Consider the following 15773-nt stretch of genomic DNA (forward strand, 5'->3'; position numbering starts at 1 on the left):
TCTATGACATAAATCACAGCAAGATCCTTTTTGACCCACCTCTTAGAGAAATGGAAATACAAACAAAAATAAACAAATGGGACCTAATGAAACTTCAAAGCTTTTGCAAAGCAAAGGAAACCTTAAACAAGACCAAAAGACAACCCTCAGAATGGGAGAAAATATTTGCTAATGAAGCAACTGACAAAGGATTAATTTCCAAAATTTATAAGCAGCTCATACAGCTCAATAACAAAAAAACAAGCAACCCAATCCAAAAGTGGGCAGAAGACCTAAATAGACATTTCTCCAAAGAAGATATACAGACTGCCAACAAAAACATGAACGAATGGTCAACATCATTAATCATTAGAGAAATGCAAATCAAAACTACAATGAAATATCATCTCACACAAGTCAGAATGGCCATCATCAAAATATCTAGAAACAATAAATTCTGGAGAGGGTGTGGAGAAAAGGGAACACTCTTGCACTGCTGGTGGGAATGTGAATTGTTATAGCCACTATGGAGAACAGTATGGATGTTCCTTAAAAAACTACAAATAGAACTGCCATATGACCCAGCAATCCCACTACTGAGCACATACCCTGAATAAACCATAATTCAAAAAGAGTCATGTACCAAAATGTTCATTGCAGCTCTATTTACAATAGCCAGGAGGTGGAAGCAACCTAATGGTCCATCATCGGATGAATGGATAAAGAAAATGTGGCATATATATACAATGGAATATTACTCAGCCATAAAATGAAACGAAATTGAGCTATTTGTAATGAGGTGGATAGACCTCGAGTCTGTCATACAGAGTAAAGTAAGTCAGAACGAGAAAGACAAGTACCGTATGCTAACACATATATATGGAATTTAAGAAAAAATAATATCATGAAGAACCTTGGGGTAAGACAGGAATAAAGACACAGTCCTACTAGAGAATGGACTTGAGGATATGGGGAGGGGGAAGAGTAAGCTGTGACAAAGTGAGAGAGAGGCATGGACATATATACACTGCCAAACGTAAGGTAGATAACTAGTGGGAAGCAGCCGCATATCACAGGGAGATCAACTCGGTGCTTTGTGACCGCCTGGAGGGGTGGGATAGGGAGGGTGGGAGGGAGGGAGATGCAAGAGATATGGGAACGTATGTATATGTATAACTTATTCACTTTGTTATAAAGCAGAAACCAACACACCATTGTAAAGCAATTATACTCCAAGAAAGATGTAATGTATGTAAATAAATATATAAATATATATATATATATATATATATATATATATATATATATATATATATATGTAAAGAAATTATGCCTCCTATAAACAAGAAACCAAAGTGTTTATCTAGGGGCCTGGTTTTCAATGTTTTATATAAAAAAAATGAATCCGCAAAACAATGATTAGAGCTAATAAATGAGTTTAGCAAGATTGCAGGATATAAGTTCAATATACAAATATCTGTTGTATTTCTGTATGCTAGCAATGAACAATCCAAAATTAAATTTAAGAAAATAATTTTAGAATAAAAGCCTCCCAAATTGGAATGGAAGAAGTAAAATTTTCACTATTTGAAGATAGACATGATACTATATAAAGACAAACCTAAAGACCACCAAAAGTCTTTTAAAACTAATAAATGAATTCAGTAAAATAACAGGACACAAAATCAATATACAGAAATTTGTGGCATTTCTACATACTAATAATGAACTATCAGAAAGATAAATGAAGAAAATAATCCAATTTATAGTTATATCAAAAATGTAAAATACTTAGGAATAAATTTAACCAAGATGGTGAAAGACCTGTACACTGAAAACTGTAAGACACTGATGAAAGAAATTGAAGACATAAATAATTGGAGAGATATCCCATTTTTATTGATTGGAAGAAGTAGTATTGTTAAAATGTCTATACTATCCAAAACAATCTACAGATTTGATGCAATCCTTGTCCCAATTCCAATGGCATATTTCCCAGAACTAAAACAAATAATTCTAAAATTTGTGTGGAACCACAAAAAATGCAGAATAACCTAAAACAATCTTGAGGAAGAACAAAGCTGGAGGCATCACAGTCCCTGATTTCAAACTATACTACAAAGCTGTAGTAATCAAAAGAGTATGTTGCTGGCACAAAGACAGACACACAGATCAATGGAACAAAATTGAGAGCCCATAAATAAACTCACACTTATATGGACAATTAATTTATGACAAAGGAGCAAAGATGTGAATAAAGATATCTTGGGTTTTGGAGATTTGGAAGTGATGACTCCAGTTTACAAAGTTATGTTGTGCTAAATAGGGAGAGACAGCCAGTGAAAACTACCTTTTTTAATAGGTTGGTAGTGGCCATAGGAGAGAGGTGGTGTGGCAGATGAAGAAAACGTTTATTTTTTATTCTTTTTTTATTTTTAATTTTTTTGCGGAACGCGGGCCTCTCACTGTTGTGGCCTCTCCCATTGCGGAGCACAGGCTCCGGAAGCACAGGCTCAGCAGCCATGGCTCACGGGCCCAGCCGCTCCGCAGCATGTGGGATCTTCCCGGACCGGGGCACGATCCTGTGTCCCCTGCATCGTCAGGTGGACTCTCAACCACTGTGCCACCAGGGAAGCCCGAAAACGTTTTTTAAAATAACATATATATGTATGTTATTTACATATATATGTATATTAGGCTTACATTATACATATATTATACATATATACATACACACACACGTACATACATACATTTTAGGCTTATGTAGAGGATAATGGGTGAAGCAGGGAGTTGGAGTAGTTGAGGTAAAGAGCTGAGGTAGAAGGTTTACTGTGGAGAGAAGAAAGACACATCTTACTCTGAGCCAAGAGAGAATGGGCAGGGAAATGTCAAAGTAGAGAGGGTGGTTGATAGAATTTACATCTGAGGGCAGGGGTCTGGGTCTTCTCAAAGAAGGAGAAGGTGACCTCATCTTCTGGGAGCAGGACTGGGGACATGAGATAAGGCAGAAAGTATTCTGAATAGCTGTTATAAGGAATGGAACATAGATGAGCAAATTGATTGGCATACAGCACGGGGACAGGCAGTTGATGTCACAGAGCATGAAACTAAAGTGGCACCAATGCACCTCTGTGCTTTTTCCAGAATTAAGGAACATCACAGAGGGTGAGGGGATGGATGAGGAGCTGAGAGCTATGTAGGACAGAGATGAAACAAGTGACCAGACTCATGGGACCAGATTGAGGTGCAAAAGAGGCAGGTAGAGGAAGCCAAGAGATAGTAGCTTGGCTTAGAGAACAGGGAAGGGTGTAACTTCTCTGAGCCTCAATTTCCTTATCTGTCAGAGAGCTCAATTGTGAGCACTGCCTAACAGCTCTGTGACCTGTGAACATGGACTAGATAAGGAATAGACAGGCTGATTGGTTGTGAGCAAGATCCTCCCCAGAAGGACTAGAAACAAACTCAGAAAGGTGAGAATGTTCAACTTGTCCCTTTATGAAGTACACATTCTTGGACTTTCTGCCCATGTTTTGCTCTCTCTGCTTGACCAGATTATCGACTCTCAGAGAACTGGGCCAGTGTCCATATAATTCTCTCAGAATGAGACTGCCGTTATTCCCACCTAAGCTAACAGACCAAATCCTACAGCACACATCCTCATTACAATTCAATTTTGGGAAACAAATCCTTGCAGGCAAAACAGGAGTCTCAAACCAACATCGGTCTCCTAACCCAAGTGGAAGGAGACAGTTTGTTCACTTTTGTTATACAGAGTTGGCCTCAGAGGATAATAATTTTCAGGTGGCTCTGAGGATAATCTCCTAAAGGCAGTTAGTACTCAACATGTTTTGGGAAATAGAAACCTTATTGAAATAAGTATCTTTCCTTCCAAAGAGATTTCTTGAAAGTTAACAAGACTCATTTGGACATATCACTGCTGAGCTGATCACTTAAATCCCAGCCTACAATCTTTATGTAAACAGTTTGTAGTATTCCCAAATAATTCTTTAATAAATAATCTGACCTTGATTAAGCATAGTCAATCTTCATCGAGACTTCAACCAGAACTTGCATTTGGCTTTAGGAAAAAAGAGTGGGGGGGGATTTAAAGAAACTATGCAGAGATCTGGGCTTTATTTCATAAAGCAAAACCAAACATAATCAACCAACAAAATAACAACAAAAAACACACCAAACAAAGCACAACAAAAACAAACAAACAAAAAGTATCCCAAAGGGTGCCCAGGAGCTGATATAGGTTCCACCATGAGAGGCAATCAGACATAGTGGAAAGAGCATGAAATCTGAGTACAAATACTGCCTTGAACTTCCAAGCTCTGAGCCCCTGGACAAGTAGGTTTCCCTTCCTGACTTTTAGTTTCCTTTTCTGTAAAATAAGGGTATCTCATGAGATATTTGTGGGATTCAATGAGAAAACATGTGCCGACTTCTTGTGCATTGTATCTGGCAAATAAATGTACCTAGTAAATGTCACTTTTCCCTTTACCATTTTCATCTACTTAACCTACAACATGACAGGCATTGTCTGCACCCCTATTGTCCCCAGTCCAGAATTTTTTCTTTGTGATTGAACAACCCAGGACTCCCTTCCCACCCTGCCCCAACCTCTCTTCTCTGGAATAAAGGCATATACTGACGTATCTCTGGAACAAGGTAGTCCATTGAAATGCTTACCAGGAAAGAGAATTGCTCACCTTTGACTACAAACTTCACAGTGTCACTGTGCTGCTCAGAGCCTAACCGGCCCTTGGCAGTACAGAAATAGGAGCCTGAGTCTGTCACCACTGCAGGCTTGAAGAGTAAGGTACTCAAGACTCCTACTTTGATGGGTTCTTGGTTGTTAGTCTGTTCCTTGTACCACACATAACTGATGGGAGGAGAACCCCAAGCCTGGCATTGAAGGCTAATCCTCATTCCCTGGGGTACCATGAAGCCATAGCCACTGCCAGTCGTCACTGTGGGTTTGGAAACAGAAACTGCAAAGGGAAGACAAGAGAGGAGGCTCTGAGAAGTTACAAGGGTATGGGAACACAAGGCTGAGTCATCCCTGCTGAGTCTAGGGGTATGAATATATCTGCAAAGGGAACTAAAAGGGACTCCTGACATGGGGAGGAAAAAGGGAATAGGACAACTTAAATAAAAATAACTTCCTTTTGGAAGATTAGGTACCATTTTGTATTATCTGGGGATTTGGGTTATCTGGAGTTAAAACAATCAACTGACTAAAAACAACAACAACAACAACAAACAGGCTTTGTTGTTGTTGTTTTGCTCAAGTAGAGTTTTTGGATTATATGCAGTTTGGGATTACCAGGGGTCAGAACTCTGTAAAATTGTCAAGTCAGTTAAGTTTATCTTGACTAATCCATGCATCCCTTTTCCCAGAGTTTCTCTGCCAGCATCTATCCACTCTCCAATATCCTGATCAGATATACTCATTTTTATGGATTTTAAGACTCAGAGTCCAAGGAAGCAATCAGGCTATCGATGCAGGAATTTCTGGGACACTTGAAGTGGTAGAGATTTGAAGGCCAGAAAGCCTTCCCAACATTTAAATTCTGCCACGAGAGTGATATCACTGAGGATGCTCTGCCTGTCCACTTCCTCTGATTAGCACATATAACTGAAGAGAGACTATGTAAATGTAAACAGAGGTCTCTGGGTTTCTCAGTGTTTTCTAGGATTACAGTCCTCTATCAGGTTTTTGCTTACCAGTACTTTCCTAACACCCACAGTGACTCACGTTTCTGGACACGGAGTTCAATGATCTTATCTCTCACGACTTGGTTGCCATTAGGGGTCTGCCAAGTGACTTCACATGTGTAGTGGCTCCGGTCATCCATCTCCAGGGTATTCAGTTGGAGGGACACATCTCCTGGAACCTTGTGGTTTACATGCAGGCGGCCCCGGTATTTTGCTTGCTGGATATGGTCTCCAGAAGAGTCACGTAAAAAGATGGTGACTGGGTCTGAGCCACGTTGTACCAGCCACTTTACCAAGACTTGTGTATAGCCTTGCAGAGGACCATAGGTGCAGGGAATATTTACATCCCCTTTCCAAGGCCCTGTCACACTCTCAGGCACTTTCAGGATGGGATGGCCTGAAGAGGGGGAACAGAAGAAGGAAGCAGACACAGATGGCACACCCACCTGGGGGCTAAGATGGCAATGGCAGAGAGGCTTTTGAGAAGCACAGCCTTAACTCATACTTTCAGATTTCCCATGCCCTTTTGTTCTCCGCCAGCCCTCCCATCAATCAGAACCAGTCCTTAGAAGGAAAGCCCTTAAGGTTGTTTAGCTCTTGTGAGTTTCAAGTCCTTTCCCTGTCACTGCCTTGCTGTGAGGTGACCCTGGGTAAGTCACCTTTCACCATGGAGGACCCATTTTCTTTGTATATAATGTAGAGAATCTGAATGGAATGATCTCTAACGATTCTACAAACTAACGTTCTGTAAATCCATGAAAGATACGTCTTTCAACATTTTGCAAAAGAAGTGTGGAAGCAAATGCTGAGCAGTTGGGTCTGGGCTATTTTACTGTATGTAATTATGTACCTGGATAAATGTGGTGGCTTCAAGGCTCAGAAGGAAAGGGCTATCTGCCCCACTAATTCCCCATTGCTCCTTCAGAAAGGCTCAGATTGGGTCCTTAGACTAAAGCTCTTTTCTGGAAGGGAGGAAAGAGGCAGACAAAGGACAATTTTGAGGGTGGAAACTTGTGTGAGATGCATTCCTGTTTAACAAAATCTTTAGTTATTGTTAAGTGTTAAACCTGTAATTTGTAAGCTTGACTTTTTTCTTCTGATTTCTATCCTTTCTTTGTTTATTTCCCTATTGGTTTCTCTGAGTTGTCAGCAAAGGTACATTGGAAAATTTCATGCTGAGGAGGAATGGAGATGAAAAGGTCTGGAGGGGAAAAAGTTCTGAGTATAATCCTAGACCTGGCTGTGGTAGGAATGATGGTAGGACCAAAGGGTGATTAATTCTTGGCTTGCTGGGAAAGGAAACTAAGGGGGGGGAATTTGTGGGTGTTGAGAGAGCCACCACCTTCCATCAGCAATATCCATCCATAAGCTAATATCTTGAGGATTTTGTGTTTTATTTAACTGGGGTCAGGAGTGAGAGATTGTATTTAGATATGTCTTTATATCTCTCTCAGGAGAGGTTGTTTCAAAGTGCAAGCTATTGATGAATAAAAACTTTTTATATAGCCTAGTATTCCCAGGCTTCAGTCAAGCAGATGGAAGTTGGGGTGGGGGCTAGCTCCCATAATGTATTGCCAAGTACCAGGGCTTCTATCAATGGGGTTACTAAAGTTTAGCCTTTGGCCTGTGCCCTCACCTGGGACTCTAGTACATAACCAGCATATTTTGGCCAAGATAAAAGCCTTGAATAAACAATAATAAATAAACATGGGTCCATGTTGCTAGGTCCACCACATTCTATCTGGAGAGTTTCAAACAGGGCAGAGAGAAAAACTCAGATCCACAAATGGGAGCACAATACAGGCAGATTTTGGTTTTCCCTAAAAATGAATTTTGTAATTAATCAGAGCTGTCCATGATGGACTAAGCTGTCTAGGGCAAGTTCTGAGCTTTGTTTAGGTCTTGAACAGCATTATTCTTTAAGGTCTCTTCCAATCTTAGATGGTTCAGTGCTAATAGACTTAATGAAAGCATAAATTAAATAATTACATGTTCTAGCTGGTGGTGAGCTTTCACCAGGTAGTGGGTTCCACTGTGCTATTGACAGTTCCTGCCTCCATATGCATGCAGATACAGCTTATCATCGTCATGAGCACACATGCCCATATATATTTTTGCTCACCTGTAAGCACAAGCATACCAGCCTTAAGCCCCTTGAAAACTATTTGACCCTTTCAGTTTAATCTTACTCCAGCCCTCCCAAATATCCTTCTCCAACTCTGAAAAGTATCCTCATACTTCCCTTCCTTCTAGGGCAACAAAACAGCATTTTGTTGTGAGGACAGCTGGAGCAGCCAAAAATGCCTGTCTGTGAATATATATGTTTTCCCTTTGACATAGCGGGGCTGCAAGGCCTGTCTTGCATTACTCTCTCTGGAAACTTGCTGGAGATTCTCACATAGCTCACTCTGGTCTGTCAAAAATATGGGCAGCCACTCCCAATTTCCCAGTCTTACTTCTAGAAGTGGGTCAGGCTTCACTTCTCCATCCCAGAATAGGAGAGTGGGGCATAGTTAGTAACAAGACATCCAAGAATGGCATATTTTCCCCCTTTTACTCTTTTCCTTCCCTTCTCCTTTATTCCTTTCACCCATTATTCCATCTTGCTCCTGTTACTCCTCCTTTTTCTTCTTGTTCTTCTCTCCTCTTATTCTTCCTGTTTCATCAGTAGCATGAAGAGACAGTGTATGGTAGGCACAGGGTATCACAAGAAAGAGGACAATGTACCATTCCTCATGTACCCTGACCTCCAAAATGAAGGTAACTTCAATAGCATAGGTTTTTACCTTCCAACTCTTCCTCTGGTGCACAAAGAGCCTAGAGAAACACTGAGTAGGAGCACTGCACCTAGTGAGATCAGGAGGACAGTGAAGGACGGCATGATGTAGTAAGAAGAATAACACCAATCTAAGTTTAAGGTCTGCCTTACCATATATCTCTCTGTGTGACCTTGGGTAAATTGCTAAGCCTGACTGAGTTTTAGGTCATTATCAGCAAAATAGAGGTAATAGTAAACCTTCCATGGAGTGTTATTATGATGATAAAATGAGCTCATAAGTGTGAAAGCACCTAGCATAGTGGCTGGCATTCAGTAGGTGTGGGATAAATGCTAGTCCTGTCCCATGCCTCAAGAGAAACTTCACATATTTGTATTGATTCTTCTTATCCTAGAAATCCTCAATATGTCTTACTCAGGGTGGACAGATTCATTAGATTGGGTCATTGTCTGCTTTAATAATGACCTGAAGGAGAAGTTAATACATGAGAAAGTAAGGAGTTTGCCTTTCCATTTTGCTGGGACCTACCAAGTTATGGGTAGGTAATAGGTCATCCCTGGGTTATAAGGAAACCAGAGAGGACACTTTAGTGACAGGACTGGCTTGGCAGCCAATGTGAAATGTTGGCCAAATTCAACAATACTCCTGACTTTCCTGGAAGATTGGGTAGAGGAAAATCTATTTCAGGAAAGTCCCAACTATTAGGGGGATGCTCTGCCCATTATGGATCTATGCAGACCACCAAATGGTGAGGTACTTGGTACAACAGGGTTTGAAGTATCAGGCAGGAGAGAATTTGGAGACTTTCAGTATGGCATAGCTCAAAGGGCTTTTAGAAACCACTTAGTCACACTCCCTCATGGTACATGTGGACAAGCTGAGGCCCAGAGAGAGAAAGATGCTTACTCAAAGTCACACAGAGAGCACGAGCAGAGCTTGGCCTGGAGGCCTAGAATGAAGTCTTTCAGCTCCTACACTGCCTTTTTACTTTTTTAACTGATTAATCCACCAGCTACAACAGAAACCAGCAACTCCTTATCTGGGCCTATTTGACATGGTTTAATGGGTGTTATCCTAGGGCTAGATAATATCCTCCTGACTGCCTGAAAAATAATTCCCCCATCTGCCAGCTGCTTCCTGAGAAACCTTTCCCAGAACTTCAGAGCTTAGCTCTCCTCCCTCATGAAAGGATTGAATTTCCTGCAAATATTGCATCCCCTCAGAAGAAAGAAAAGGACTGAGCATGTACTCAAAGGGCTTTGTTGAAAAAAGTTTTGGCTTGAGAAAGAACGCATATTACTGAGGCCCACTCTGGTCCTGGGACCTGGACTTTGAAAATCAACGTTCTGTGGTCTGTGTGATGATACTAAATCAAGAAAAGGCCTAGTTTGGGGTATGTGGCCCTTTTTATGAGATCCATTATGGATTCCATCTTGAATTTTCCTTCTCCCATTATCAAACAAAGATGGTGAGATCTTCCAATGACCCTGCACCTCTGTGTTTGGCCTCTCTCCTCCTCTTGGGATGCTTCCTCAAAAGAAGATTAGCTAAGATAATAGGTATTTATAAAATGTTTATAGTTTTTATAAAATGCAAATATTAGGACTTATTTTTATTGTGATTATTTCAACATATGTCTTAGATCTAGAGGCTTTTTAGAAGTTAAGCCACAGTCCTACAGATTTGTCCAGCTGACAGGATCTTCTAAGGCCAGCCAAGCTGATCTAACTATATAGATGGGTTGGGGATACTGAGATGAAGGGAGACAGAAAGCGTTATCGGCTGTTGAGTTTGTCCACAGTCTCAGGTCTGTGGTGTAAGACCCTCCATGCAAATGGAAGACCTGCTTCCAGGTCTAAAGGACCCTCACAGGCTGTGGAGGGAACATGCACTCACACACATACACACGTGATTTAAATTTAACATTTACAAAATGTTCCTCTGAGCTCCAGTCCTGCCTCTTTAATTCCCAGCTCAAATCAACAGATTTGGAGAAGGTAGAGTGGTGCACTCTAAAACATGTTAGATAGTGAAAATATTGTAGTTGTAGAAAGAACGGTAATTTTTAGGAACATTAACTCTGCTGCTAATGCTCTGTGCCCTGGAGCAAATTATTTTCCTTCTTGGGTGACTTAACTCAGTGTTCCTTTTCTAACTTTGAGGTTCTAGAATTTAATGGGTCACAGAGCCCCAGGACAAGGTGGTTTAATCTGAGTCAGTTATGGAAAGCTGGGTTCTTTCTAACCACACAAAGGGCACCAAGTTAACACTCATCTAGTCTCTCCCTCTAAGGATATGGAATAAACAGGGGTGCATCAAAGAATCTTTTACCCTATCCTGGATTTCACTTAGCTATTATCAGGCTCAGTTTCCTAAAAAGGCTATTTCAATTTTCAGGGGTATAAATGAGGATGGAGTAAGACCCCACAAAATAATGCTACTATGGGATAGTCAATCCTCTTTTGGGGTATGTGTCCAGCATTAAGCCCCCACAAATAGCCCAGACAAACTGGACTATGTCCACAGGGAAATGAGATAACCCAGGAAGTGGTAAGAAATCAAGTTCTGTGAAGAACAGTTGAAGGAGATAAGGCTGTTTAGCTTCGAGAAGAGATGAATCAAAGGGACATGGTTTCTGTCCTCAGGACTCTAAAGAGTTGTCACAGCATAGAGGGAGAAGATATATTATCTGTGTCTCCAAGAAACAAGGCTGCGGTGTTTGGATGGAAACCACAGGGAATTTGATTTAGTTCAACACAAGGAAGAACTTTCTAACAGTTGAAGCTGCCTTTTTAGATGGTCTGGACAAATAGTGAATTCTCAGTCACTGCAAGAATGTGAACAAATATTCTGAACACCTGTTCATAACAGTGAAATGTGGATCTAAGTTACTTCTAAGGTCCCATCTAGCTCCTGACAACATTACTTCTTTTGGGGGTTGTATCCCTTAACAAGGATCAAAACCTGGTAGCATGGGGGTAAAGGTATAGTGGTAGAATTTCAGATGAAGGGCAACAGATTGGGGAGGGATTTGGGTGGCATTGGGCACATTTTTAATGCCCCTGAGATATGACAGGTACTAGAAAATCATGTGGATGTTTTCCGAGAGAGGATCCTTTCCAATTTCTACCCAAAATTATCTCCTAGCTTCTTCAATAGATTTCAACCTCCTCCCTTTTTTCTGCCAAAAGCTGAGAAAGCTGGGAGCATTGGCTGAGAACACTCACCTAGTCAGCAGGAGTAGGCTTTCCTCAGTAGGCGTTCAATCCCGCCTCTCCCCAACCCCCAGCTTTTTGCCTGTGCCAGCAGTAGCAGCCAGACCCCTTTTGCTACCTTACCATAGGTGACCACCAATAGGTGGTGCAGGAGCAGTAGGCCCAGTAAGAGCTCCATCACAGCCAGAACCACTTCTGTCCTTTCTTCCAGCCTCCTGCTGTCAAAAAGACTTGAACTCCTGATGGCTGCCAGTGTCTGTGCCTGCTCACTTCCTTTTCTTCCCTATATCTCTCGCTCGGACTCCCAGTCCCATCTCAAATTCCCCTTCCTTCCCTATTTCAGCACAAGTCACATGAGAACACCCTTCCCTCCCCTGCCTGGGGTTGGAGGTTTAAGTGTGAGTGAAGCAATTCCTCCCCCTGCTAAGACTATTGACTTGACTTTCCCTGGAGCCAATAGGGGCTTCTGGTCTTTGATCTCTCAAGCTGTGTTTACTTGTGTTTCCTCAACAAGATGAGGTTGAGGAATGAGTTTTGGGATGAGTCTGCTCCCTTCAGTATGGGAGTGTTTTCCTTTCTGGTGGGCCCAAGTAGAAAAGATCAACTTTGCTGGCCTATGCAATATTCAGCAGTTATACAGTTAACCCCGTCTGTTCAGTGTATGCAAATAAAGAGTGTTGGAGGTGGGTGCCTATGGGCCTCAGAATACAGAGATTAAGTTTATGAAAGACATTTTTATACACCAATGCTTAAATAATTTGTAAGCCCATGAGTAAGACGGTTATGAGGGAATATACCCCCATATCTCATATAGGGAAAGCTCTTTGAATTACTTTCTCCAATAGCTCTGCCTCTTTAGTGGTAAGGGTACACATTAGTTCCCATTACTGCTCACAAGGAATCTATTATTTATTTATTTTGTGGGAAAGTTAAGTCTAGCATCCAATGTACTTGCCAATTGACCTGAGTGGTGCGCTCTATTAGGTTGATGTTTTCAGTGGCTTTCAATTGGTACATACCCCTGATCTGTGAGAGAGTGATATTAAGCCTTATGGGAAGCTTAATTACTTCTTTTCACAGGCCCAAGAGTGACTGTAAGTCCACCAGAAGTCTACCTCCAAGTTTGACACTGACAACAATCCACTAATATTTGAAAATATAAACACTTCCAAAAGAAAAATACATCCAACAAATTCATACTGAAGTGTGGGTAACATCTGAATTTAGCTTTCTTTTTGATTAGAGGGATAGAGAGACCTTGGTTGGGGAGGCATTAGCTTTAAAGAGAGGGGGAGTGGGACTCCAAAGAGAGACATTATCTCCTCCACATGCTTGTCAAAGCATGTTTACATACAGATGATTTGGAGTTGTTCAAGGGCTAAGAGGAGACTTCAGATTTTCAGGCCCTGCCATTATCACAAGGAATTCTGTCAAGCCCCTCTGCCTCCCAGTTTCAATCCCACTTGTCTATTTGTCCCTTGATTTTTGGTTACTTCATTCAGTCTACCTCACTGGAACTTCTAGTCATTCATTCCCATAGGGTCCTCACTCAGGGAACTCTGAACTTTGGAGAACTCTCCTACCACACTACCACACTACCACCATTCACATACAAACACACACACTCTCACACACACACACACCTCTTCACCTATACAGTCTTTCCTGACGAAGAGCTGGAAGCCCATGCCCCCTTGGACTGGTGTCAATTTCTGTCTGGCCTGGTGATTTTATTTTTGAACTGCCTCTTGCCTCTTGTTAGGATCTCCTGGATCTGAAGATAAAGAAATATCCTCGAGAGCATGCACAGAATTTCTCTGGGGAAGACTTCCAGTCCTGCAGTGGGCTCAGTAACTGTTGATCAAGAAGAACATTGAAGGTGAAATTAGGAAGCCCAGAGACAGGCCGGGCTCTGCATCTATTTCATTCTGAGACTTTAGACAAGTTAAATCTCTTTGCACCTCAGCTTCCCCAATTGTGACATGAGCACTGTTAGCCTTGATATTTGTATCTTTCCTGATCTTTAAAAATCAAACTATAATATACATACAATAACAAGTATAACAATGACAGCTACTATTTCTTAATCATTTGCTCTTCCAGACACTGTACTAAGCACTTAGTGCAGATTATTTCATTTGGCATTTACAGTCACTCAGGTAGGTATTGATATTATTGTACTTACTCTTGTGTCTCTTTTATCACTCTATTCCCTCTTATGCTGTTATTCTTTTTCTTTGTAGAAATCACTTGGCATGTTGCATTTTTACTGGTTTATTTGTTTGTTTTCTGTCTTCCACTCTAGAATGTAAGCACTATGAAGTCATGTTCACTGCTATATACCCAGTGCCTAGAACAGCGACTAACATATAATAGATACTCAGTAAATATTTTTTGATAAAGGAATTGAATAAATCACCATTTTACAAATGAGACTGAGGCCCAGAATAGTGAAATCAGTTACCTGTATAGAGCTACCTAGACAAGATCCAAATTGTTAAGCACAGTGTGAATGTACACCTTGGGTTTGGGTGAGCTGGAAGGAATCAGTGGTGCAAAAAGGAAATCCACACAAATCCTGCTCAAGAACATGCATACACACAAACCCATAAACCCACAAATATCATATATAAACATAGATGCATAGATACATATGGACACATAGTTATACATATGTATATATAATGACCATAGGCATAAAATATTAGCACATTGACACACAATACATGAAATGTACATGCAGAGATACACAGACACACAAAACAGTCATACAGACATGCAAATATACACAGACATGCACATGGACACAAAAACAAGGATTGAAACACAGATCCATTTATCCAAGCAGAACACAAGCAGACAGTACATGCATATAAGCATGTAAACACACAGATACACACATACAAACATTAACCCAAAGAAACATTTAAAAAGGGGGAAATGTATTTAAAAGTAAACTAACAATAACAGGCCTCACATACTAAGGGATAAGGGAATGACAGAAACTTATTTGTACAATGGGAATACAGAGGTGGTAACAAATCCCATGAACTTCATTGGTCTAAGAAAACTTCTGAGAGGAGCTGGAATGTGGGCTGGGACCTGAGATTTGGTTAACACTGTCTAGGCAAAGAGAATGGGGAAGGAATTCCAGATAAGATGGGTAATGAACAAATGCATATTATTTACCTTTACATTCCTGACACTGTTCTAGGTACTGGGGATATAGTGCTGAACTAAACAGACATGGAGCTTATTTTCTAGTGGAAAGTATCTATTAAACAAACAACCAAACAAATAAATATGGAAATGAAACGTTATATATGATATGGCTCAGGCACGAAATCTCAGCATCATAAACACTGAATCTTACTCTTACCAATAAAATTATATTTGAATGTATTGAGATAATGGGAAGACAGGAAATATGCATGAGTTTATGTGTGCAGGACTGGAGTGAATGGATACAGGGGAACAAATGAGATCTAGATTCTCATCTTCTATATAAGATAGAAGAAGGAGTAGCAATATAAGCATGTTATTTAGAGTTATGGAGTCAAAGCTCCCCAAAATCAGTTAAAAGCGTTGATAATATTTGTCTCTGAGGAGAGAAGAATGTTTTAACAAGCATCATAGAACTATTTGATTGTTTTGATTACATGCATGTAATAAATAAATACGTGTGTTGTATATACTGCATCAGGCGGTGATGAGTACCATGAAGTTAAAATGAAGCAGTGCTGTGGGACAGTGAGTATGGTAGGAAGAATACTGGACCCCCAAAAATGTCTATATGCTAATTCCCAAAGTTTGTAAATATGTTAGTTTACATGGCAAAGGAGGATTAAATTTGCAGATGGAACTAAGGTTACTGGTTAACTGACTTTAACAGAGAGAATATTTTGGATTATCCAGGTGATGTCAGTGTAATCACAAGGATCCTTAAAAGTGGAAGAGAGGGAGGCAGAAGAGTCAGAGTTATAGGAAAATCTTACTATGAAAAAAAGGTGCAGATAGGTGCAACATTGCTGGCTTTGAAGATGGAGGAGGAGAGCCATAAGCCAATGAATGTGGG

The 15773-nt window shown here is 40.6% G+C and overlaps 1 protein-coding gene across 3 annotated transcripts in view; it reads right to left on the reverse strand.

The window, feature by feature from the left end:
* VSIG4 (V-set and immunoglobulin domain containing 4) overlaps window positions 1-12001 on the reverse strand; it is a 29377-nt gene extending 17376 nt beyond the window's left edge. Inside the window, exons 1-3 of one of the 3 annotated variants that reach the window (XM_065900084.1) lie at window positions 11822-12001; window positions 5747-6103; window positions 4698-4979 (exon numbers count right to left, since the gene is read on the reverse strand). In XM_065900084.1, coding sequence (XP_065756156.1) covers window positions 4698-4979; window positions 5747-6103; window positions 11822-11876 — 694 coding nt within the window. In that variant the 5' untranslated portion in view covers window positions 11877-12001. The remainder of the gene's footprint in view (window positions 1-4697; window positions 4980-5746; window positions 6104-11821) is intronic. The other 2 variants (XM_065900083.1, XM_065900085.1) reach the window with 2 other exon arrangements.
* Between the last annotated feature and the right edge of the window lie 3772 nt (window positions 12002-15773).

Source organism: Phocoena phocoena, chromosome X (genome assembly GCF_963924675.1).
Source record: "Phocoena phocoena chromosome X, mPhoPho1.1, whole genome shotgun sequence".
NCBI classification, from domain to species: domain Eukaryota; kingdom Metazoa; phylum Chordata; class Mammalia; order Artiodactyla; family Phocoenidae; genus Phocoena; species Phocoena phocoena.